Source organism: Mustelus asterias, chromosome 14 (genome assembly GCF_964213995.1).
Source record: "Mustelus asterias chromosome 14, sMusAst1.hap1.1, whole genome shotgun sequence".
In the NCBI taxonomy this organism is placed as follows: Eukaryota; Metazoa; Chordata; class Chondrichthyes; order Carcharhiniformes; family Triakidae; genus Mustelus; species Mustelus asterias.
Window position 1 is genome coordinate 68,956,638 of NC_135814.1, and position 25,791 is coordinate 68,982,428.

Genomic DNA, 25,791 nt, shown 5'->3' on the forward strand with positions numbered 1-25,791 from the left:
TTAAAGAAATCCCACCCACAGTGCAATCAGTAGTCTGAGCTGCCCATGATCGGGGTGGGGGTTAGTTGAAGAGTTCTCTTGCCCTCTTCACCCAATGTGACCAACTTTATCCCAACATTGTCTGTCAGCCCTCAACTTGCCACTCCTTCCAGCCAAATCTAAGATTGATTTAGTGTCTGTCATATATAACAGGCAAAACAGTGGGAACGGTAACTCCTAATCAAGCAAGGATCTTACCAAGTGTTAAATATAAACCCAGATATGTTGAAATTTGTTTTTGTTTTACTTGAGCAATACATAGATAACAGTACCTGAAATTAACAAACCCTGTGTTGCCACATACCCACAAGTAAGTGATTCCACGATTAATTTGGATTTTTGTTAATAGCTATTATTCATTCTATTTCAGAGAGTTTATAAGCAGCAGCCCAACAGCAATATATTCTTCTTAACTGATCGAACACAGATTCTAAATGAATGTAAATGTAAGTTACTTCTTTTGAGGTTTTGTAAAATGTGGTGGGTGAATAATAAAGTGCTACATAAGTCACAATGCAGTATTTGTTGCATGTTTCTTGTTACTTTGATTTTTATATTGGTGCAATACACATTTGTGCCGTTTTCCCCTTCATCCAGTTGTTTAATATACCCTTTCCCTTTGCACCGTCCCTTAACTGATGGTCAAGTGACTATCTCTCAATCACTGTCGTGTCCAATCTTGAGTTGATAATTAACACAATGACAGAGAAACTCTGAAATTTACTACAGTCATGGGATTATTCGATCATAGTTCTGAATCCTGATGATGGCACTAAATTGAAACTAGTAATAATATACTTAATGAAAATTTATGTTCTAGTTTCAATTTTTAGAAATTGTATTACATTTCTGAAAGGACTGCATAATAGCTTAAATATCTAGATAAGTGAAACAAGGTAATTACTAGAATATTTGATAAACACTTTTATTCTCATGTTCAACAAATGTATCATAACGAGACATACAGAATTGTCTATTCATACACTATCCAAGCTTTTTGCCTGTGATTTGCTTATTCTTCCATATTTCTAAAAGATTGACTAAGACAGCAGTTTGTTTTCTGCAGTAATTTTTTACTTGAGGATTCTTCACCTTCAAATCTTTAGGAAACTGAAATCAATTTTGTTCCTTTTAGTAATAAAATTGCTGTGAAAGCATTTATTTCAGTGTGTTCCTTTGTTATAGGTTATACCATCCAACGAATCTAATAACCACTATTTTTACAGGCGCCCTTGATGAGATGAAGAAAGAATACCAGGAATTAGAAAACTCTGGAAAAAATGAATAAGTAACTAACATCAAGGTCACTATTTCTTATTGGTTGAGTTTGATGGGTAAATTTAAAAGCAGACAATGTGTGGCATTTGTTGTATATTAGTTTTAGCCCCTCAGAACAATGGTTCTGGTGTTTTGGCAAAGGATATGCTTGAACGTCTACAACGGCGAGGTCCTAACCATAGTCAACAGTTATCCAGAGAAGTGCCTGAGATGGGCTATAATGTATTTTTCTCTGGTCATGTGCTTCACATGAGAGGTTGCCTAAACACTCAACCCACGCAGGATGCTCGAGGAAACCTTCTGCTTTGGAACGGGGAGGTGTTTGGAGGAATTGAAATTGGACCTGAAAGCAATGATACTCAGATTATTCTTCAGCAGTTATCTTCGTGTCAGAGTGAAGAATCCATTCTGTCAGTCTTTTCTTCTATTCGGGGACCATGGGCTTTTATATACTACCAACCATCCAGTCACTGCTTGTGGTTTGGTCGAGACTTTTTTGGTCGGCGTAGTTTACTGTGGCAGTTTAGGAATGAAGAAAACCTCTGCCTTACTCTTACATCAGTGAGCACTTCTGTTCCAGAATGTGTACGTGTTCCCTGGCAGGAAGTACCAGCATGTGGACTTTACAAAATTGACCTCCAGAAACAGACTAGTGCTAAATCATTCACAATATCATGGTATCCATGGAAACATAGGTGCACTGAATATGAATTCAAGACTCTCCATTTAGGTGACGAAGCTCAGTTCACTGAAAAGCTGCCTAATTTTGTTTCTGTGTTTTTGAATGAATCAAAACTATTCCCCACAGCACCCATTACGCCTATGAATTGCAGCATGCCAGAGTCATGTACTGATACTGCGAAATGTGAAACATCTTCAGCAAATATTGAGATTTTTCTTTCAGATAACCACAAGAAAAAAATAGTTCATCAGTTTATCAACGTTTTGAGTGAATCTGTTAGACGGCGAGTGCTTTTCTTGCCAAGATGTCAAAATCACCCCAACTGTTCAGATCAGCTCACAGTTTCTGATGAAGCAAAAGTTGCCATTCTCTTTTCCGGAGGTGTTGATTCAATGGTTCTTTCTGCCTTGGCTGACCATCATATTCCACCAGATGAACCTATTGATCTATTGAATGTAGCCTTTAAGCAGCAAGAACAGAAAAGACAGAAGACCTCAACAAAACAAAAGAAGAAAAGCAATGCTTGCAGCACACATGAAGAGGAAACTCTAGAATGTGACAATGGTACCATTAAAAAGACAACTGTTTTTAATGTGCCTGACCGAATCACTGGACTGTCAGGCTTAAAAGAGTTGCAAATTTTAAACCCTAACAGAAAATGGAATTTTATAGAAATCAATATCACATTAGAAGAACTGAAGGAAATGAGACAACAGTGGATTAGTCATTTAGTGCAACCGTTGGACACAGTACTGGATGACAGCATCGGCTGTGCAGTGTGGTTTGCTGCAAGAGGTATTGGTACCAACACCAGTAATGGAGAAATTCAACCATTCATCAGCACTGCAAAGGTGCGTATTAACCCTAAATGAATATTTTCACCCACCATTTGGAATGTATAAAATATCTATGCATCCATTGCAAACACTTCCCTGAAAATAAAATCATAGCACACATCTTTTTGTGTGCTGTTTAAATTATCAGTCAAATAGAAAGCAACGGCGAAGACAAGAGCCCTCCATGGAAAACATTCTTTCTTATGTATTCCACATCATTAAGGGAATTTACATTCCTTTGAACAAACTAATCCTAAACTCAAGTGAGACCCTCACAATTAAACTGACAGATGCACGAGCCGGTCTGGAGTAAAATGGTTCCCTCTAATATTATTGTGCACAGAGCTCTATTGTCATTACGCTGATAGATTTCCAGTGTGATCTGTCCACATTGAGTGATTAAGCAGATTATAAGAATTACACCTTCTGTCCCAAGTTCTCCTTGAGTTTATTTTTGGGAGGAGCAGTTAAAAATTTCCTCTTTCCACGCAGGCATCCACGATGCTAAATTAATCTAATTCTACGACCATCGTGACCATCTTGCTGCAGGCCTTGCCGTCGGCCACAATGCAGGGCAAATGAATTGGCAATGACCCTCCTTGTGGTAAACCTGTTATTCTTCCCTCATCTTTGTTTGAAAGAAAAGCTTTAGTCCTGTGAAAGTACATATCCTATGTTCTTGTGTAAAAGCCAAATTTTTGGGACTTTTTTTAGACTGTGTAAAACTGACCCCATGACTTTTAGCCTAATGATTTTGTAGGGATTGACATGATTTGGGCCCCAAGAGAAATCCCAAAAAGACCGTCGCAATGGAGTAAAGTAAAAGCTAACATACCAAAAAATTCATAATTATCAATATAATGTTTACTTAAATAACTTGAACAAATAAAAACAAATACATTGCTTACCACTCGTTTTCATTAATATTTATACATTTACAATGAAATCAAATTCCTTGAATCTCCAGGATTATATTTCAGTTCTGAAATTTTGGGGCTTTGATCCTTGAAACACTTGATCCCTGAAGCACTAGAGTCAACTTCTACACAAGGAGTATGAAAAGTTATGGATTTTTGGGCCACAAATCATGGGGTTGAACTTTACATGTGATTGACTTTTATACATCCAAATACAGTAGATATAAAGCTGTTGCGGGATTTTGAATTACACTAACAGGTCACTTGCTGAATTTTCTCTTTCTGTAAAGGGTTACCCTCGCTGCACCCTCCAGTGTAAAATTGTTAGTATTTCTCAATTTACAAAGGTTCCCTTGTGTTGAATGCTAGCATACTTGCACTGCTGCCAGTACAAAGAACTTGATTTTCTCTAATCGACTCTTAGTTACTATGTTCCCCACATTTCTCACCTAACGCAAGGCATATTATATTGAAACACCTCAGGACCAACCTCTTTTTTTTCCCCCAGAAGGCACAACACCCCATCCATATTTATCTCTGTCCATAATATCTTCCTCAAAAAAACAATTTTTGTAATAAAAAAAATCATGTACCCCATACATCTCCACTTTCCATCAGTTATACAAATAGTTTTCAAAGTTGGCCTTATTCCATTAAGAAGCTGCACGTTCCTCAATTATTCGAAAATATATTAATCTAAAATTTCAATACAATATTTTGTCATCTGAAGTCTCAATACCCAAAATTTAAGTGCTCTTTTTATCCTGCACTATGTAAAAGGAGAGGTTGCTTGACTGTTCAGAGTAAATAAGTCGGAGACAGTACTGTGCATTTAAATATTGTAAGAAGTTTAACAACACCAGGTTAAAGTCCAACAGGTTTATTTGGTAGCAAAAGCCACACAAGCTTTCGAGGCTCTGAGCCCCTTCTTCAGGTGAGTGGGAATTCTGTTCACAAACAGAACTTATAAGACACAGACTCAATTTACATGAATAATGGTTGGAATGCGAATACTTACAACTAATCCAGTCTTTAAGAAACAAAACAATGGGAGTGGAGAGAGCATCAAGACAGGCTAAAAAGATGTGTATTGTCTCCAGACAAGACAGCCAGTGAAACTCTGCAGGTCCACGCAACTGTGGGAGTTACAAATAGTGTGACATAAATTCTGATTCTAGGATCGCATGATAAAGACTCAGGAGGAAAAAAGCAGAAATATTTATGTGAAATAGTGTGACATAAACCCAATATCCCGGTTGAGGCCGTCCTTGTGTGTGCGGAACCTGGCTATCAGTTTCTGCTCCGCGACTCTGCGCTGTCGTGTGTCGCGAAGGCCGCCTTGGAGAACGCTTACCCGAATATCAGAGGCCGAATGCCCGTGACCGCTGAAGTGCTCCCCAACAGGAAGAGAACAGTCTTGCCTGGTGATTGTCGAGCGGTGTTCATTCATCCGTTGTCGCAGCGTCTGCATAGTTTCCCCAATGTACCATGCCTCGGGACATCCTTTCTTGCAGCGTATCAGGTAGACAACGTTGGCCGAGTTGCAAGAGTATGTACCGTGTACCTGGTGGATGGTGTTCTCACGTGAGATGATGGCATCTGTGTCGATGATCCGGCACGTCTTGCAGAGGTTGCTGTGGCAGGGTTGTGTGGTGTCTTGGTCACTGTTCTCCTGAAGGCTGGGTAGTTTGCTGCGGACAATGGTCTGTTTGAGGTTGTGCGGTTGTTTGAAGGCAAGAAGTGGGGGTGTGGGGATGGCCTTGGCGAGATGTTCGTCTTCATCAATGACATGTTGAAGGCTCCGGAGGAGATGCCGTAGCTTCTCCGCTCCGGGGAAGTACTGGACAACGAAGGGTACTCTGTCCACTGTGTCCCGTGTCTCCAAGTGGAGAGGATCGCCAAGAAGATCGCGCATATCGACACAGACATCAAGTTTCTACAAAGATGCAAGAAAGCAGACAAGATACCGAAAGGACTACAGATCACGAACCCACTCAGGTCAACCTATAACACAGACTACGCTGAGAGACTTTGCCGTCGCACCTCTCTCACCCTCCTCAACCACCTCATACACCAACTCTACAGCAAACGCCGCAGCCTGGAAACCAAGATCGAATCCATATTCTCAACTTGCGCTCAGGACGCAGACCAGCTGCGAAACTCTGCCAAGCAGACGAGACAAAGGAACTACACCATCTACATGCACACCAAGAACAGGAAACTTGAGAAACTCGGCATCACCACCAGCAGCAACCAAGCCTCCCCCGGTACCACAGTAGGAAACAGTCCCACTGCAGGGAAGTCCATTGTCAACTTGTCCGACTACACACTTCAACCAGATGAAATCGAAGTTCTCAGCCGAGGGCTTAATTTTTGCCCCACCACCAAAATAGACCCTATCAGTCTCGCAGCAGACACAGAGGAATTCATCAGGCGAATGAGGCTGAGGGAGTTCTTCCACAAACCCCAAGAGGCCAACAACGAACACAATGAGACAGCCAATGAACTGGAACAGCCGACAGAGAGATCCGCAGTGCATCCGAAGAGGAAAGAGTCGAATTGGACTCCTCCGGAAGGCCGCTGCCCTCGACTTGACATGTATGCCCAAGCCGTCAGGAGGTGCGTCAACACCAAATTCATCAGCCGCACTCACAAGACAGCCCCGAACATCACCCAAGCACAACGTAACGCCATCCACGCTCTCAAGACCAACCGCAACATTGTCATCAAACCAGCAGACAAAGGAGGGGCCATCGTCATACTGAACAGAACGGATTACTGCAAAGAAGTGTACCGACAACTCAACAACGAGGAACACTACAGACAGTTACCTGCAGATCCGACCAAAGAACACACCCGTCAACTCAACACTCTGATCAAGACCTTTGATCCGGACCTTCAGAACACCCTCCGTGCTCTCATCCCACGTACTCCCCGCGTTGGAGATCTCTACTGCCTCCCGAAGATACACAAGGCAAACACACCCGGCCGTCCCATCGTATCGGGCAATGGGACCCTGTGCGAGAACCTCTCCGGCTATGTCGAGGGCATCCTGAAACCCATTGTACAAAGAACCCCCAGCTTTTGTCGCGACACGACGGACTTCCTACAGAAACTCGGCACACATGGAGCAGTTGAACCAGGAGCGCTCCTCGTCACAATGGATGTCTCAGCACTCTACACCAGCATCCCCCATGACGATGGCATTGCTGCAACGGCCTCAGTGCTCAGCGCCAACAACTGCCAGTTTCCAGATGCAATTTTACATCTCATCCGCTTCATCCTGGACCACAATATCTTCACCTTCAACAACCAGTTCTTCATCCAGACACACGGAACAGCCATGGGGACCAAATTTGCACCTCAATATGCCAACATCTTCATGCACAGGTTCGAACAAGACTTCTTCACCGCACGGGACCTTCAACCGATGCTATACACTAGATACATCGATGACATTTTCTTCCTTTGGACTCATGGTGAACAATCACTGAAACAACTCTATGATGACATCAACAAGTTCCATCCCACCATCAGGCTCACCATAGACTACTCTCCGGAATCGGTTGCATTCTTGGACACGCGCATCTCCATTAAGGACGGTCACCTCAGCACCTCACTGTACCGCAAGCCCACGGATAACCTCACGATGCTCCACTTCTCCAGCTTCCACCCTAAACACGTTAAAGAAGCCATCCCCTACGGACAAGCCCTCCGTATACACAGGATCTGCTCGGATGAGGAGGATCGCAACAGACACCTCCAGACGCTGAAAGATGCCCTCATAAGAACAGGATATGGCGCTAGACTCATTGATCAACAGTTCCAACGCGCCACAGCGAAAAACCGCACCGACCTCCTCAGAAGACAAACACGGGACACAGTGGACAGAGTACCCTTCGTTGTCCAGTACTTCCCCGGAGCGGAGAAGCTACGGCATCTCCTCCGGAGCCTTCAACATGTCATTGATGAAGACGAACATCTCGCCAAGGCCATCCCCACACCCCCACTTCTTGCCTTCAAACAACCGCACAACCTCAAACAGACCATTGTCCGCAGCAAACTACCCAGCCTTCAGGAGAACAGTGACCAAGACACCACACAACCCTGCCACAGCAACCTCTGCAAGACGTGCCGGATCATCGACACAGATGCCATCATCTCACGTGAGAACACCATCCACCAGGTACACGGTACATACTCTTGCAACTCGGCCAACGTTGTCTACCTGATACGCTGCAAGAAAGGATGTCCCGAGGCATGGTACATTGGGGAAACTATGCAGACGCTGCGACAACGGATGAATGAACACCGCTCGACAATCACCAGGCAAGACTGTTCTCTTCCTGTTGGGGAGCACTTCAGCGGTCACGGGCATTCGGCCTCTGATATTCGGGTAAGCGTTCTCCAAGGCGGCCTTCGCGACACACGACAGCGCAGAGTCGCGGAGCAGAAACTGATAGCCAGGTTCCGCACACACAAGGACGGCCTCAACCGGGATATTGGGTTTATGTCACACTATTTCACATAAATATTTCTGCTTTTTTCCTCCTGAGTCTTTATCATGCGATCCTAGAATCAGAATTTATGTCACACTATTTGTAACTCCCACAGTTGCGTGGACCTGCAGAGTTTCACTGGCTGTCTTGTCTGGAGACAATACACATCTTTTTAGCCTGTCTTGATGCTCTCTCCACTCCCATTGTTTTGTTTCTTAAAGACTGGATTAGTTGTAAGTATTCGCATTCCAACCATTATTCATGTAAATTGAGTCTGTGTCTTATAAGTTCTGTTTGTGAACAGAATTCCCACTCACCTGAAGAAGGGGCTCAGAGCCTCGAAAGCTTGTGTGGCTTTTGCTACCAAATAAACCTGTTGGACTTTAACCTGGTGTTGTTAAACTTCTTACTGTGTTTACCCCAGTCCAACGCCGGCATCTCCACATCATTTAAATATTGCCAAAGATTCAGGAATGAACAATATTAATATGTTTTTAGGTGGTTTTAACTGGGATAGGAGCTGATGAACAACTTGCTGGTTATTCCCGTCACCGTGTCTGCTACAAAACATCAGGTTTTGAAGGCCTGGTCAAAGAATTAGGCATGGAACTTGGTCGCATCTCCTCGCGTAATCTTGGACGAGATGACCGAGTCATTGGAGACCATGGAAAAGAAGCAAGGTAAGTCTGTGCTAATTTTGTGTTGTGAATTACTAAAATGTAGTTTAATTCACCATTACCATAAAATTTTGTTGTAAACTGAAGAGAGCTTAAGTCTAAAATTGAAGATTCAGAGATGAGGCAGAGTAAGATTGAGTGCCATCCATGTGCATATAACTCGAGATTTAATCCTGCCCAAATACATTCAGAGGCAAGCCTGCTACATGAGCAGCTGCTGAGGATTCCAAATTAAACGTTTTGCAAATAATCTTAATTCAACAATCCTCTTGTAATGCTGTCAAGGATAGTGTGAGAGAAATGAAATAGTCACAGTAGTACAGTAGATTTTTATTTTGGATTTGCTCACTTAATTTTTTTGATTCAATCATAATATTTACATTGGGATGGCATAAAATGAGAAAATGTCTCATTCCTCACTCCAATCAGGAAATCACTGTTGCAGCTGTTCTACTGTGTTGTGAAAAGTTGAATAACACTGGAGTAAAATCCTCAAGCTAGTTTTCTCTTCCTCCCACAAGCGATCTAGCTGGGATTCTCAAAACAGACCTAAAGCAAAAACCTGACCACAATTACCTGTTCAGACTGAATTTCAAGTTTAACATTACCCAAAGTTCTAGTCTGATCAGTTTCTCATTGTACAAACTATTTGTTGTCAGCGGGACAGGGATTGCTACTTAAACTGACAACAGAAATTCACGAAATTATTAAATGCAGAACATTCATAGCCAAACTGCATTCAGTATATTCACCACCCAATAGTTAAAATGGAGTGTCGCAATTTAACACTGACATTGTGGGCTTGTTGGACCAGCCATGATGAAATAAACTTTGTGTATTCTCAATTTAGTCTTGTCTGCAGCATGGCTTTTTCGAGCAGTCCAATAGTACTTGACACAGCGCAATGGAATTTCCATTTCCTAAGGATTGGACATTGTGAATACAAAATGCCGTAAACAAATATTTCAAAAAAAGGTGAGTTGTGGTATAGAGTTGAGATGGACACCTTTTGAGGCCATACTGCAGCACCTGACTGTGTTAGGAAGAAAAACTGAACAGAACAGTTTGCACTAAGACACTCTCTGACATCTCCTGACTGACAACATGGGGTAGCATTGTAGATTGAGCTGTGAGCCAGGTAAGCAAGAGGGCAGTGATAATACAAAATTTACATAAATGGTGAAGGAACCTTACATGAATGTAAGTACTAAACTTTTAAAAATATTTTTGTCATTTCAGATTTCCCTTTTTAGATGAAGAAGTTGTCTCTTTTCTGAATGAACTTCCTGTGTGGGAGAAAGCAGACTTGACTTTGCCTCGAGGGATTGGCGAAAAACTGCTTCTACGAATGGCTGCAAAAGAACTTGGCCTTACTGCATCTGCTGTTCTCCCAAAGAGAGCCATGCAATTTGGATCTAGAATTGCAAAGATGGAAAACCACAAAGAAAAGGCTTCTGATAAGTGTAACAGGTTATTGCAAAGCTTGCCGGATTAGGAATTTGTGCTGTATTTTGTCCTTCAGTGCCACTTTTAATGAAGGTACAATATTTAATGCTGATACATAAAAGAACCAGAAGAAGTACAGGTGTGGTGCTGTGGGCCTTACTTTGGATTTCTGTACCATTTACATAATTATGCAATCAAACGAGTACCGTACACTGTTGAAGTTCAGATCTTGGAATTACTCATTCTGTAGTATTTTAAGTAAAAAAAATGCTTCTGCATTTCATATTCAATTAATTTGTTGTTTTCCATTCAGAGCACTGCAAAATATCAATTACCACTTTAACTGACTAATTTATACAGGAAATAATAAGAATTTTGGAAATCTGTCTGTTTATTCAGACAACAAATTAGTCCAAGATCTTAAAGACTAATGTGTAAATCTGTTCCTGAACAAAGGTACATTTAGTTCATGTAACTTAGAATCAGGCATTCAATGTTAAAATATTTTAAAGATGGTTTAGTATTTTGATTATATTAGCAACAGTAAACCAAATCATACAACTAGAATATGGTTCAGGTGTCCCTATTGAAAACTAGTAACATGTGGCAATATTTAATGGAGGCGCTGACAGTTGACATGAGTCCTACATCGCCTCTTTTCAGGAAGGTCTGCCAAATTAACTGTTAATCAGGCACCTAACTGGGCAACATATCAAGGACCCCCAGGGCAAAATTCTTGTCCTCCAAAAGCTGCTGACCAATCAGCAGCCAATAGCTCTTGACTCTCTGGTGGCATTGTCCAGCAGACAATGATTGCTTCTACTACTACATCTACACAGAGCTTAGGATTGCCCGGGACAGTTGAGTGATACTAGAAGGGGTTCTGAGTCAGCAGCAAAGGCAGGGGAGTGGCTCTCTGCAATAACTAGGATCCCTTGATCGGGCACTGAGTGCCTTTGAATGAGAAAGCCTCTAGCCCTGTCCCTCCCATGCCATCCTCCAACCGATTAAATGTCCTTTAGCCCCCAAACTCACCATGGTGGAGGCACAGGATTCCACCTTGGTATCCAGTAATTTAATTGAGATGTTACTCTTGTGTAGTATAATTTCTTATTTCCAGTTAAGTATTAAAAGAACCTGCAGAAATTGGGAATGCTTCAGAATTTACTCTAGGCCTCCACAAATGTTTTCAGTACTCCAAATAGCAGTTTAAATATCCATCACACCAGAAATATAATTGTTTGTGCTTGTTCTAAAATTGAGCTGTCAATAGGATATTGGTTAGTAGTCTGCAGTAAAGATGCTGAAAGTATGAATTGCTAGGCCTTGATGATTTGAAAAGATGTTATAAAATAATTTATATAAATAGTCGCTTGATAGTAGAACTTGAATATTGTTAAAGAGGCATGTTGCTAAAACATTTCACCTTGCATCAGGACAAATGCAAGAATATTAAATTTCGAAGCTATCAAACAATTTATAGTATAGGAGAAAAGGGTGCTGATTGGTTGGCAAGTCTTATTGGTTGAGTGTTGCCATGGAGAAAGCACCAGGGACTTACCTATAGGCTCCCAGGTATTTCAAAAAAGGAATATAGCTTTAGTATATGCGTTGTTTGTAGAGAGCTGGTCCCTTCATATGAATATTGCTTTTAGGAGACATAGTTGAGCTTGAAATGCAGCTCATTTGACACACACAGCATTGTTCAGCAAACGCTGCCCAATCCTGGAATCACATCGGAAAGTAGATGTTTAGCTTTGGATTGTGCAAGCACAGGCTAGCTGAGTGTGGCTGTTTCTACTTATCTCAAAAGAACACGTATGTTCCAATCAGCCAATTGTTGGGATGGACAGTTTATATATTTAACATGACATGGCATTGAAATTTACACACACAGTTGCTCAATTGTGTGTGTTAGGCAGAATTGACGGCAGCATCCTGTTAGTGGAAAATACCTCTCGCATATTCACTGCATAGGAGCAATGTGAAATGGCTTGCTTACTCTGTTGTTCGTATTTGAGATATGTTGCCTTTCCAAATTGAGGTAGACTGGGCACTTTAGATCCCAGAGTGGTGGGTTACGCAAGTTTGCATGATAAAGAATGAACAATGATCTGATCATGATAGCTCTACGCTCTACTTTTGCTTCAAGCTTGTTGTTCATGGTAGACAGAGTAGAAACCATACTCAACCAGCCCACACTTGCAAAATCCAAAACAAAATGTTACAAAAACAGAAAATGCTGGAAAGTCTCAGCATGTCTGACCACATCTGTGGAGAGAGAACAGAGCTAACGTTGAGTCTGGATGACTCTTGACGAAGACTCATCCAGACTTGTTCTGTTCTCTCTCCACAGATGCGCTGATATTTTCCAGCATTTTCTGTTTTTGTTTCAGATTTCAGCATCCGCAGTTTTTATCTTAAATGTCTACTGTTAGATGAAATTCTGGGATTGGGCAGCAAGCACTTGAACAATCCTGTGCACACTAATAGCTACACCAACAACCAATTTAAGATAATTAGTCAAGCTCATAACATGGCATCTACACTTGCTACAGGTGACATATATCCATACGCAGGTACCCGTTCTTTGCAAACAAAAGGAACATGTTCAAGCCGTACGCCTTTTTTGATTTGCTTAGGGAGCCTATAGTTCCCTGTTGCTTTCTCCATGCCAAAGCCTTAGCCAGAATCAACTTGCCAGCCAGTTGGCATTCTTTTCTCGTAGTATAAATTGTTGTAATTGTTTGAAATCTGGCATTCTTGGTTTGTCCTAATAGTGAAAGACCAAAGGCTTCAGCAACATGCGTCACATTTTAGCAATAATATAACTAATAACAAAATTGCACCTAAAAATGTACTGTACATATTAGAAAAATAAAGATACAAAATTTGGCACTAAGATCCATGAATTTTACTTGCTTCAACGCCAAATAGACACTGGAGGGAAAAAGCAGCAATAAGAGCTACAAATGAGATCTATCTGCTCTGAAGTATTTTTGCCCTGAGCCTTGATAAGGTGTACCCATGCATGTTACCAATTCCTGCACAAAAATTATAGGCACTTCCATCATACTACCTTGCATGTTGAATAGTGGTAAAACATTTTTCACTTCATTTCAATAGTTTATTTACAAAGGTTTAATTTCCAAACCAACTGGTTCATTTGATACAAAAGATTACTTAAAATTAGAAAATTAACTTTTTTGATATGCTACAATAAACTCCAATTTCAAAGTTCTTCCACTCAATTCAGCTTAACAAGTTTACAAATAGTGAACTTAATCTTAAAAATACTAGCATTGATGTCATTGAGGCATGTAATAAGTGCCAAAATGTTATCACTTCAATTCAAGTAATTTCATAATTGCAATATTTAACAAGCCGAGTTATTTTCAAACTTTTACAGTTATACCACTACTTTGAATGATGACTTATAACTGTGAGAATTTAAAAACACGGAGACTATTCAATCTGTCATGTCTGGGCTCTTTGCTGGAGCGATACAAACTAAATTCCACTGCGGTGTGCTCTCTCAATATGAAGCATTTGAACACTGAATTCCTAAAGAAACTTCCATATAAATTACTGAATTGATTTCAAACATCTTGCAGCTGCATCATTCAAAAAATTAATATTTCTTGTAGAACCATGCTATACCTGAACTTTTATGCAGGTCATTTTCTTAATGAGACTCCTCTTATGTTGTAGCTGTACTGCCACTAATCTAGTGAATGAAATACATTCCAGTTTCAATTTAAGCAAGATGAGAAATCTACAGCTTTGCATTTCTGGCTAGTGTACACTCAACCCTACTGTCATAGAAATGTATTTTTAAAAAACAGTAATTCAGGACCTTATGTCATCATAGGATATTGGGGATTAGACACATGGTTCCAGAGATTTTCCTTTGTTTTCACCATTAATCAGTTCATCTTGAGAAGCATTAATAAAAAGGAAGTGAATATAGGGACTGTATAAAGTCCATTCACAAATCTTTAAAAACATTGATTCAAATGACTTGCAGTTTTCCAATCATTTTGCATCTCCATGCTTCTGGAAATATTTGATACAGTCAATATAAGATGGAAGATTTCCAACATCAAAGCGACCACTTACATGATGAACAAACACTGGTTTCCTGCAACAGGGAAAGAAAATGAATAGCAAATGGCGTAAAATTAAAAGTAAAACAATGGTTCTTTGAAGCAATCTCTCACCTTGACTGGACCCAACATAAGAAATTGCCAGGTGCATCCTTCTCTTCCAAGAGTGAATTCTATCAAAAATGAAACCTTTCTTTAAAATAGTATTTTTAGAAGCTGCTAAAATAAACACCGTTATGTTGTGCCAAGCAAAGTGCATGAAAGAAAAATAGTATATTGGCCAACTGGATGAATTTATGCCAATGTCACCAACTACAAGCAGATTGCAGAACATTTGCTCCAAGCGTATAATTCCAATATTGTTTAACCTAGCTCTATTACAAGAGTGACTATATTTCAGAAGTAATTAATTGGCTGTGAAACATTTGAAACCTGCTGTGTCTCTTGAAGATGTTATATAATTCAAGTTCTTTGTTTCCATATGCATCCATGCTTTAGAAGTCTGAATTAAAGCAGAACATTTAAATACGAAATACTGATCACAAGTATACATGACCCATTACTTAATCCTAAAAATGAGACAGTAAAATAATGTAGAAAATTATAATTTGCATAAAATGCTGAATAAACAACTCCATGATACAATTATTTATCAATTTGCTAATTGTTCCTGATGTTTACAGTTCTGATCCAGTTGTAACAATACCTAATAAACTAATTAGGCCTTTTTTTTTAAGCAGAGTTTAACTTAATCGTTCAAATGACAATGACACACCCAGCTCTGTCAACACTGCAAAGTCTTCCTTATGAGGTTCTGGGAGCTTGTGCCAAAGTTGAGAGAGCTATCCCACAGATCAGTCAAGCAACAGTCTGACAGAGTCATAGTCATGGAATCATACCCTTACAGACAATGTCCCAGACATCATCGTCACCACCCGTGGATATGTTCTGTCCCACCAGCAGGACAGACTCACCAGAGGTGGGGGATACAGTGCTATAGGGAGGAGTTCCCCTGGGAATCCTCAACATTGACTGGACCCAATGAGTCTCATCATATCAAATCATGAGTTTCATATCAGATCAAAAAGGGGCAATGAAACCTCCTGCTGATTACCACCTACTGCACCCACCTGAATCAGTACTCTTCCATATTGAACACCATTTGGAAGAAGCACTGATGATGGCAAGGGCACAGAATGTACTCTGGATAGGTGACTCTTCACCAAGATGGTTGAGTCTTAAAAGGGCATAGCTGGTAGGCTGGGGCTGTGGCAGATGGTGAGAAAACCAGCACAAGGAAAGACCTGTTGATCTCGTCCTCACCAATCTTCCTGTTGGACATTGACATAGACGTTTGTCCATGACAGTTATTGGTAGGGGTGGTCACCATACAGTCCCTGTAGAGACAAAGTCCTGTCTTCACATTGTGTTGCGTGGCACTAGCACGGTGCTAAATGGGACAGATTTCAACCAGATCTAGTAACTCAAAACTGGGCATCCAGGAAATATTGTGGACGATCAGGTGGCACAGTAGTTAGCACTGCTGCCTCACAGCGCCAGGGACCCAGGTTCAATTCCAGCCTTGGGTCACTGTCTGTGTGGAGTCTGCACGTTCTCCCCATGTTTGCATAGGTTTCCTCCCACAGTCCAAAGATGTGCAGGTTAGATGGATTGGCCATGCTAAATTGCCCTTTTGTGTCCCAAGGTTGGGGGGATGAGAGGGGAAAATGCATGGGTTATGTGAATAAGTCATGGGTAGGTTACTCTGTTGGAGAGTCGGTGCAGACTCGATGGGCCGAATGGCCTCCTTCTGCACTGTAGGGATCTATCAGCAGGACAATTGTATATAACTACAATCTGTAGCCTCGTGGTCCCGCACACCTCCCATTCTATCACTACCATCAAGCCAGGGAATCAACAATGGGGGTTCATTGAAGAGTGCAGGTGGGCATGCCAGGAGTAGCACCAGGCATACCTAAAAATGAGTCGTTAACCTGGTAAAGCTACAATGCAGGACTATATGCAAACCAAACAGCACAAGCAGCATGCAATAGACAGAGCTAAGTGATCTCAAAGCCAATGGATCCGGTCTAAGCTTAGCAATGCTGCCGTGTCCAATCGTGAATGGTGGTGGACAATGGAGGAGGAAGCTCCAAATATTCCCATCCTCAATGAAGATGAAGCAAAGCACAAAAGACAAAACTGAAGCATTTGCAACCATCTTAAACAGGAAGGGCCAAGTGGATGATCCAACAGCCAACTCACTCCATGTGATATCAAGAAACAGCTGAAGGCACTAGATATTGCAAAGGCCGTGAGCCCTGGCAACATTCTGGTAATAGTACTGAATATGTGCTCCAGCACTGCTAGCCAAGCTGTTCCAGGGCAGCTATAATACTGGCATTGTGGAAAATTGCCCAATTACATCTTGTCCTCAAAAAAACAGGATTAATCCAACCTGGTCAATTACTGCCCCATTAATCTACTCTCATTCATCACCAAACCGCTGGATGGTAGCTTTGACAGTGCCAGCAAGTGGCACTTAGCAATAAACTGCTCACTAACGCTCAGTTCTGCCAGGGTCACTCAGTTCCTGACCTCATTACAGCCTTGATTCAACACATGGACTAAAGAGCTGAATTGAAGAGGTGAGCTGAGATTCACCGCCCTTGAATTAAAGGCATATTTGACAGAACGTGATATCAAGGAGCCCTGGCGAAACTGGAGTCAATGGGAATCGGGGGGGGGGGGGGGGGTTGACTCTCTGCTTGGAGTCATAGCTAGCACAAATAAAGATGGGATTGTGGTTGTTGAAGGCCCAGAATATTGCTGCAGGAGTTCTTCAGAGCAGTGTCCTAGGCCGAATCACTTTCAGCTGCTTCAACAATGAACTTCCCTCCAACATAAGTTCAGAAGCCGGGGTGATTGCTGATGATTGTGCAATGTACAGCACCATTTGCAACTCCTCACTGAAGCATTGCATGTCCATATGCAGCAAGACCTGGACATCAAGCCTGAAAGTAACATTTGTGCCACAAAAGTGCCAGACATCAACCATCCCCCGCAAGAGATAATCAAACCATCTCCACACGACATTTAATCGCATTACCATCATCGAATACCTATAAACATTCTGGAGGTTACCACTTACCAGAAACTGAACTGAACCAAACAAAAATACTGTGGTGAGGAGAGTTCAGAGGCTGGGAATTCTGTGGAAAGTAATTCACCTCTTCACTCTCCAAAGTCTGTCCATCATCTACAAATAAGGAGTGTGATGGAATACATTCCACTTGCCTGGATGACTGGAGCTCCAACAGCACTTAGGAATTTTGACACTGCCCAGGACAAGCTGCACACTTGATTGGCACCCCATCCACCACCTCCAACATCCACTCCTCCCAACGCCAACACGCAATGGCATTGTGTACCACCGACAAAATGCACTGCAGAAACTCATAAGGCACCTTCAACCACACCTTTCAAACCCGTGACCTCTGGAAGGATAAGGACAGAAGATGCATTGGGACATCACCACCTGCCAAGCCATGTGGTATCCTGACTTGGAACTATGGCTGGGATTTAGGCTCCATCATGGCAGGACTTGCTTCAGGAGTTTCAACGGCACAGCCAGAAGTCCATCGCCTTTCAGCAGGACCGGACAATCCCGGTGACGGGTCTTTCCTTCAGTGTCACTAGGTCAAAATCCTGGAATTCCCTTCCTAACAGCACTGTGGGTGTGCCTACATGGGCAGTGATTTAAGAAGGTGGCTCACCACCACCTTCTCAAGGCCAACAAGGTTTGGACAATAAATGCTGGCTTAGCCAGTGACACAAACAGACCATGAAAGAATTTTTAAAATGCTAACAACACTCACCTGCTTTTCTTGAAGAAAGTTTGCAATTAAAGGAATTGTATTTTTTGAGTATATATAGAAGCATGGACACTGAAAAACAGAAAATTGAAGAATATACTGACATCTTAGTTTCGATTAGTATTAGTTTTTTAAAGTTTATTTATTAGTGCCACAAGGAGGCTTACATTAACACTGCAATGAAGTTCCTGTGAAAATCCCCTCATCGCCACACTCTGGCGCCTGCTCAGGTACACTGAGGGAGAATTTAGCATGGCCAATGCACCTAACCAGCATGTCTTTCAGGCTGTAGGAGGAAACTGGAGCATCCGGAGGAAACCCACACAGACACGGGGAGAACGTGCAGACTCTGCACAGATAGTGACCCAAGCCGGGAATCGAACCCAGATCCCTGGAGCTGTGAGGTAGCAGTGCTAACCACTGTGCCACCATGCCACCCCATACAAATAGTATTTAGCGTGCAAAACAATTTGTCCAAAAGGAAGTATTGGAATAAGTTACTTCAGTACAGCAAGACTTTGCTTCAGTTTAAAGTAATACTTTTGAAGTAACTGGTTCCCATATTAGATTTTTTTTTTTAAAAGGCAGTCAGGAAAAGTCAAAGGAAAAATAAAAATCTTACAGCTCTGCGAGAAGTTGTTTCAGTAGGGCTGGGTTTTTCTTTAAATGCAATGACTTTGAAGTTTTCATCAATTTCTAAAATGCCAAACTTTGTCGTTTCTGCAGAGAGAAGTTACATTAGATTGTTTTCACCAAAGATCAGTTCAAAAAAGAACGGAGCCTGCAATAAATTTTGGACTAACCTTCATCTTTGCATTGGTAAGCCAAAACTAAACTGCTGTCACAATCAGTACTCTGCAGCTCAGTAAATTGTGCAAGGACATCAGATAGGCTGAAGTCTTCATAGAACAGAGTGTCTCTGAGAAAAATAAATATTGTCAAAGTGGTAATCAAAACACACAGAAAGCTATTAGAACTCTTTTCAATGAAGCAGGTTCAATATACAATAGTATACCAATGACACCTCTAGACTCGATGTGGAGATGCCGGCGTTGGACTGGGGTGAACACAGTAAGAAGTCTCACAACACCAGGTTAAAGTCCAACAGGTTTATTTGGTAGCAAATACCATAAGCTTTCGGAGCGCTGCTCCTTCGTCAGATGGAGTGGAAATGTGCACTTTTCACATTTCTACTCCATCTGACGAAGGAGCAGCGCTCCGAAAGCTTATGGTATTTGCTACCAAATAAACCTGTTGGGACTTTAACTTGGTGTTGTGAGACTTCTTACTGTGTTCACCTCTAGACTCAACAGTTGCAAATCTCTCCCTTTTTCCACCCTCCCTAAAATTCCAGCTCATTCTAAACTCTGCCACCTGTATCCTAACTCACCAAGTCCAATTCATCCATCACCCCTATCTTTGCTGACTTTTAGTGTATCTTTGTTCTCCCGTTCCCTCCAGTATGTGTTTAAATTTCTCTGGGCTTCCTCCTTTTCCATCCTCCCTCTCTACAATTCCCCCACCTCTATTGCTCAGATTCTGATCTTCTTATGCATGCACCATTGCTAGCTGTGGTGCTAGACAGGATTAATTAATAACCTCATAGTAAAGGCACCTGTCCCTAGGTAACAGTGATCATAACATGATTGAATTTCACATTTGATAAGGAACAGAAGAGTTTGTCTAAGACAAGTGTTTTAAGCTAAATAAAGACAATTCTAAGAGTATGAAGACGGGGCTTGCTAAGGTGAACTTGGAAATTAGATTAACCTACAAGTCAGTAGACATGCAGTGGCAAACATTTAAGGAGTTTTACAAATTAACATACATCTCAGTATGAGATGCAGTGGCAAATATTTAAGGCATTTGACCAGGTGTTACATCAAAGGTTACTACAGAAAATAAGAGCCCTTGGTGTAGAGGGTAACATTAGCATGGATAGAGGATTGGTTAGCTAACAAGAAACAGAGGAGGCATAATGTGTCATTTTTCAGTTGGCAAGATGTAATGAGTAGTGTGCCACAGGAATCAGTAATGTGCATTAACTATTTCCAATCTGTATCAATGACTTGGGTGAAGGGACCAAATGAACAATTACTAAATTTGCTGAAGACACAAAAATAGATGAGAGAGTAAGTTTTGAAGAGGACATAAGGAGTCTGCAAAGGGATACAGATAGGTTAATTGTGTAGGCAAAAAAAATGGCAGTTGGAGTATAATGTGGGAAAATGTGATTTTGTCCACTTTAGCAGGGAGAATAGGAATGTACCATATTATTCAATTGAAGAGAGATTGCACAACTCTACCTGGCAGGGGTGAAACCATGATCAGGCAATGGCTAGCCCATTGCACATGGGGTATGCTCTCACTAACGATCATGGTTTTCCCTGGGTAGAGTAAGGATCAGGGTGACCAATGAGGTTAAACTGAGACTTTACCTGATGCAATTTTTTTCAAAGCCAAATCGGCCTTTTGGCCAAGATGAAGCTCAGATCAAGCCTGAGAGGGGGTGTAATGCCTCATCCTGTCAGCTTGGATTTTGTTTTGATCAAACACAAGATGGAATGTATATCTTAACAGCTTGGATCTGGTTTGTCCCTCATGTGGGGACTCTGATTAGACTTGATTGGCTTTTTTTGATTATGAATAAAGTGCCAAAAGGTACAAAAAAACTCTACAGAGCAGCAGGTACTGGATGTCCTGGTACATGAATCACAAAAAGTTAGTATGAGGTACAGCAGGTGATTAGGAAGGCAAATGGAATGTTGTCATTTATTGCGAGGAGAATGGAATATAAAAGTAGGGAAGTTTTGCTACATCGTACCTTAGGTGAGACCACATCTGGAGTTTTGGTCACCTTATTTAAGGAAGAATATAATTGCGTTAACAATTCACTTGACTGATTCCAGGGTTGGAGGGTATAAGGAAAACTTGGGACAGGTTGAGTCTGTATCCATTGAGTTCAGAAGAATGAATGGTTATTTTATTGAAATATACAAGATCCTGAAGGGGACTTGACAGGGTGAATCCTGAGAAGATGTTTCCCTTTGTGGTAGAGACTCGAATAAGGGGTCACAATTTAAAAATGAGGGTTCGCCCATTTAAGACGAAGATGAGGAGGAAGTCTTCTCTTACAGGGTGAGAGTGATGGAAGCAGGGTTATTGAATGTTTTAAGGCTGTGCTAGGTAGTTTCTTGACTGACACTAGAGTCAAAGGATATAGGGTACAGGAACGTGTAATTGAGGCCACAATCAGATCAGCCATCTTATCAAGTGGAAGAGCAGGCTCGATGGGCTGAATGGCCTATTCCTGCTCCTAACCTGTATATTTGTAATAACAGCCCTGGGGGTCCATGCTTTGGAATTTGCTCCCTGACAGCCTTTCTGTCTCTTCATTTCTGACATTCCACTTCCTCTCTACCTTTAAAACCTCTCTCTTTGGATAGCGTTTGATACCACCTGAATATTTCCTCTACATCCTTTCATTTTTTTAATATGCTTCTGAAGAAATTTAAGATATCGTTCAAAGCACTATGGAACTGCAAGTTAAGATCTCTGCATAAATGACTTATCCCCCAAGAGAGGGAGGTTATAGAGATTTCAATGTAAGAGACCATTCAGCAGGACCTACCATCCACTTCAGAGCTATCCAATCCCTGTACTTTCTCCTTACTCTATTAGTTTTCCTCTTCATTTAATCCTAAATTAAATGATAGACTTGGTTTCAATATTCAATTATGCGAAAGCAACCTATATTCAAATGATGCTTTACATAACAACATTTCTCCTAACCACTCATTTCTTATGTATTAATCCTAAATTTATGCTCCTTGATTTCATTTCACCAAGCAATGGGAATCTCAATTTATCCGTTGTATTCACAAATACACTTAAAAGAAAGTGTTAAGGTTTCTGCTTGCTCCAAAAGAAATTGACTATAAACTACTAGAGACTAATCGTCTCAGATTTGGTGCTGTAATTCAGAATATTGGCAGAAGTGAAGGCATTGGCAGACTTCAAAAAGAAAATGAAGATTTGAAGACTTGTCAGATTAAGACCGAACAAAATCTGGAAAAGCAAAATAAAATTAACTATTTAGATTTCTTAAAGCTACTAGACAGTTGAATTTAAAATGAATGTCTTTTCTATTCAAAAGTTTCTTTTTAATTTACTATACACATTTTTGTACATGCTACAAACTTAGAAATTCTGTACATGTTACCAATTTTCCCTATTTTAAAATCTTTCTTGCTTTTCTTATATCCTTTACTATTTACATTGTTGCTTACCCGCCTAGGACCAATACATGATCATTGATGTTAAACTGAGTAATGGCAAGCTGCAGACAAGTAATAGCACCCAACCGTTCCTGTGGAAAACAAAAATATTTTTAAGCTGATCTGATCACTGAATTATGGCTTTTGCTTAACTTTAAATGACTCTGTCTGTAAAGTAGGTGTACAATATAAACTATTTTATTCTCCACATTTTAAATGCATATAGGTCAGTTCATAGAAGTTCATAGAATCCTACAGTGCAGAATGAGGCCATTTTGCCCATTGAGTCTGCACTGACCACAATCCCACCCAGGCCTTATCCCTATAACCCCATGCATTTACCCTAGCTAGCCCCTGACACTAAGGGGCAATTTAGTATGGCCAATCCACCTAACCCACACATCTTTGGAGTGTGGGAGGAAACTGGAGCACCCGGAGGAAACTCAGGCAGGCATGGGGAGAACGTGCAAACTCCACACAGACGGTGACCCAAGCCAGGAATCAAACCCAGCTCCCTGGAGCTGAGAGGCAGCAGTGCTAGCCACTCTGCCACCGTGGATAAAATAAAATTCCGCAGTTAATAAATTAAAATTCTATACAAATGGAAACAACCGTCTTCACCTCCTTTCCAAATCCGAGACTTCAATGAAAGATTTCCTGCACAATAACTTTGATTGGGGTTTAGCAAAATTCTTGTTAAATTCTTCTTTTGGCTGCTTTATAGAACCATTTAAAAGAACCCAGGACTTAGGTCAGCATTTCTTACTTCATTACAATGATTTTTTTAAAATCTTCCTTTTGCATTCAGTAACCAACAGGTTCACAAATACTACATTCAGTTTTTTTGGACAGTAAGATTAAACCATGTCATTTGATAGAACCACCAATTCCTACATCAGGAAATGACACTAATACAATATAGGAATGTGTTTTAAGACAGTATTAATTGATGCCTCAAATGACATCAATCAACCGCTTTTGGTTTAATCTCAATTTATCTGAATTAATCTGACCACCATGATCTATTACAGTTTTTTAATGTTCTATCAGCCCGACTTGTACATTAGTATGGAATAAACTTGGAAACTACAATGAACAATAGCATATACAGATCTTGTATTAATAAAGCATTTTGCTTCGCATCCTGTACGTACATTTTCAAAACAAAAATATTGCACTTTTACCATGCAATTATCCATAACAATGGTAACTAGTTGAAGTTTAACTGTGTCTGGAAATTAATTGTAGTTTTCACTAGTGATCTAATCTTACTGAAAGTGATAGTTCTAATTTATACATTACATATCTGGGCTATTGAAATTTGGGCACCTACCTCATTGGTTCTTGTTCCATCATTTAGAAGTTTAACTAGTCGGAACTCCTTTGCCCAGTCTTCAAACTTCACATAATAAAGATCATTTGTCTGCAAGGATTACCTTAGGTTACTGATTATTAACATAACTGGGAGAGTTTACAATTGACAAATTTTTGTAAAAAAAATGAAAACAGATTTAAGCTGTACAAGTTTAGTTTTTCTTTCTGTCTTAAATCAACATTTATAGAGGTCATAGAGTCATCGAGATTTACAACATGGAAACAAACCCTTCGGCCCAACTTGTCCATGCCACCCTTTTTTTTAAACCACTAAGCTGGTCCCAATTGCCCTAGTTTGGCCCATATCCCTCTATACCCATCTTACCCATGTAACTGTCTAAATGCCTTTGAAAAGACAAAATTGTACCCACCTCTACTACCATCTCTGGCAGCTTGTTCCAGACACTCACCACCCTCTGAAAAAATTTCCCCTCTGGACCCTTTTGTATCTCTCCCCTCTCACCTTAAACCTATGCCTCAGACATCTGTTTTCTTCCCAGTGGACTGGTGAATGAGAAGACTAGCTTTACTGGGAATTACATCCGTGATGCTCTTTAAGAATTTTCATTTGGAATAATCAAAGAAGAAAGAACGGGTCGCGTTCTTCCTCACCATTCAACGTATATGTCTTTAAGTACAAAATTATTGCTAATACTCTTATAATTGTATTTCAAGCCTGTGACAAAAGTCATATGATAATAAAATCTTAAAATGCAAAACAAAATCTCTATGAATTCTAATATAGTACTTGAGACAAGAGGCTCAAGGCCTCTTTTGTTTGATAATTTTTTTTCAACTTAGTGTGGTATCACTCAATAATAAAACTACACGGCTAGCTGCACTAAGGTATTTGGAAGTGGTGTGTTAAAAGTCAGGCACTTGGGTCTCCTTTTTCTGTTCAGTTTAAAAAAATATTAACTTCTACATAGTCCGAGGGCAAAATTCCAGCACCAACACACAGAAGAAAATCTACAAAATAGCATTAAAGCTGTCACACCAAGTTTTCTGTCTCAATTTTATACCAATATCAAAAATGTAAAAATAGAGAAGCAATTAGAATCAAAGAATGGTAAACCACACAATGAGGGCATCTGGATCACTGTGCCTGTGCCGGTCTTTGAGAGAGTTATCCCATCTGTCTCACTCCACTGCTCTTTTCCCAAAGCCCTACAGACTTTCTACACATTTACCCAACTTTCTTCAGAAAATAATTAATAAAACTGCTTCCACCTCCATTTCACACAGTGCACTGCAAATTATTAACTTTTCTCTTTGGCTCTTTTGCCAATTACCATATTTTGTATCCTCTGGTTACTGACTCCTACTGTTTGAAACTGTCTCTCCTCATTTACTTATACAAAAGCCTTATTCAAGATTTGTGTCATCTGCAATGTTTTGAAATTATGCCCTGTATATCCAAGTCCAGGACAGAATTAGGAGGCACTTAACACAATTTAAATTGAAGGAGAGACCAAAATGTAAACATACAATAACGTAAACTGCATCAATAAAGTTGATCTTTTCTATTGCTGCCATCCAGTGACTGATAAGTGCCTTATTTCCTACTGGTAGAAGGGGCTTGGGGATGCCGCAGAGATGCTTGAAATCTCCACTGGTATCATGCTGTAGATCACGATTGAACCTTGTTCCATAGCCAGCAGCCAGAATAATAGCCTTCATAATATCAATACTTTCTGTGCAGTATATCCTGTTGGAGAAAAAAATTAAAGCTTAGCCATTATGTGATGTTACCAATATATTAAACAATGTCTTTTTTTCTTACTT

The 25,791-nt window shown here is 40.6% G+C and overlaps 2 protein-coding genes across 7 annotated transcripts in view; one reads left to right on the top strand and one right to left on the bottom strand.

Moving 5' to 3' along the window:
- Nucleotides 1-953: 953 nt before the first annotated feature.
- LOC144503752 (glucose-1-phosphate thymidylyltransferase) overlaps nucleotides 954-25,791 on the bottom strand; it is a 28,125-nt gene continuing 3,287 nt past the window's right edge. The window contains exons 2-10 of one of the 5 annotated variants that reach the window (XM_078228553.1): nucleotides 25,495-25,714; nucleotides 23,966-24,055; nucleotides 22,645-22,724; nucleotides 19,159-19,274; nucleotides 18,978-19,075; nucleotides 18,359-18,427; nucleotides 14,595-14,653; nucleotides 14,494-14,515; nucleotides 9,242-10,343 (exon numbers count right to left, since the gene is read on the bottom strand). In XM_078228553.1, coding sequence (XP_078084679.1) covers nucleotides 10,299-10,343; nucleotides 14,494-14,515; nucleotides 14,595-14,653; nucleotides 18,359-18,427; nucleotides 18,978-19,075; nucleotides 19,159-19,274; nucleotides 22,645-22,724; nucleotides 23,966-24,055; nucleotides 25,495-25,714 — 799 coding nt within the window. In that variant the 3' untranslated portion in view covers nucleotides 9,242-10,298. Of the gene's footprint in view, nucleotides 2,460-9,241; nucleotides 10,344-13,268; nucleotides 14,516-14,594; nucleotides 14,654-18,358; nucleotides 18,428-18,977; nucleotides 19,076-19,158; nucleotides 19,275-22,644; nucleotides 22,725-23,965; nucleotides 24,056-25,494; nucleotides 25,715-25,791 lie in introns of those variants that run through there. The other 4 variants (XM_078228555.1, XM_078228556.1, XM_078228557.1 and 1 more) reach the window with 4 other exon arrangements.
- Nucleotides 1,369-25,791, top strand: asnsd1 (asparagine synthetase domain containing 1). Of its 2 annotated transcripts, XM_078228550.1 has the most exons (5): nucleotides 1,393-2,850; nucleotides 8,750-8,931; nucleotides 10,168-10,398; nucleotides 19,082-19,174; nucleotides 24,507-25,791. In XM_078228550.1, the coding sequence occupies exons 1-4, from the start codon at nucleotides 1,393-1,395 to the stop codon at nucleotides 19,095-19,097; spliced, it is 1,887 nt and encodes a 628-aa protein (XP_078084676.1). In that variant the 3' UTR covers nucleotides 19,098-19,174; nucleotides 24,507-25,791. The 2 variants fall into 2 exon arrangements, with proteins under 2 accessions (XP_078084675.1, XP_078084676.1); XM_078228549.1 differs by lacking the exons at nucleotides 19,082-19,174; nucleotides 24,507-25,791 and having other exon boundaries at nucleotides 1,369-2,850; nucleotides 10,168-12,577.

What these genes read in the sequence shown, in the direction of transcription:
- asnsd1 (XM_078228549.1), top strand. Translation starts at nt 1,393, where the DNA reads ATGTGTGGCATTTGTTGTATATTAGTTTTAGCCCCTCAGAACAATGGT. An exon ending in CATTCATCAGCACTGCAAAG is followed by an intron (nt 2,851 to 8,749) that starts GTGCGTATTAAC and finishes ATATGTTTTTAG; the next exon opens with GTGGTTTTAACTGGGATAGG. An exon ending in GACCATGGAAAAGAAGCAAG is followed by an intron (nt 8,932 to 10,167) that starts GTAAGTCTGTGC and finishes TTGTCATTTCAG; the next exon opens with ATTTCCCTTTTTAGATGAAG.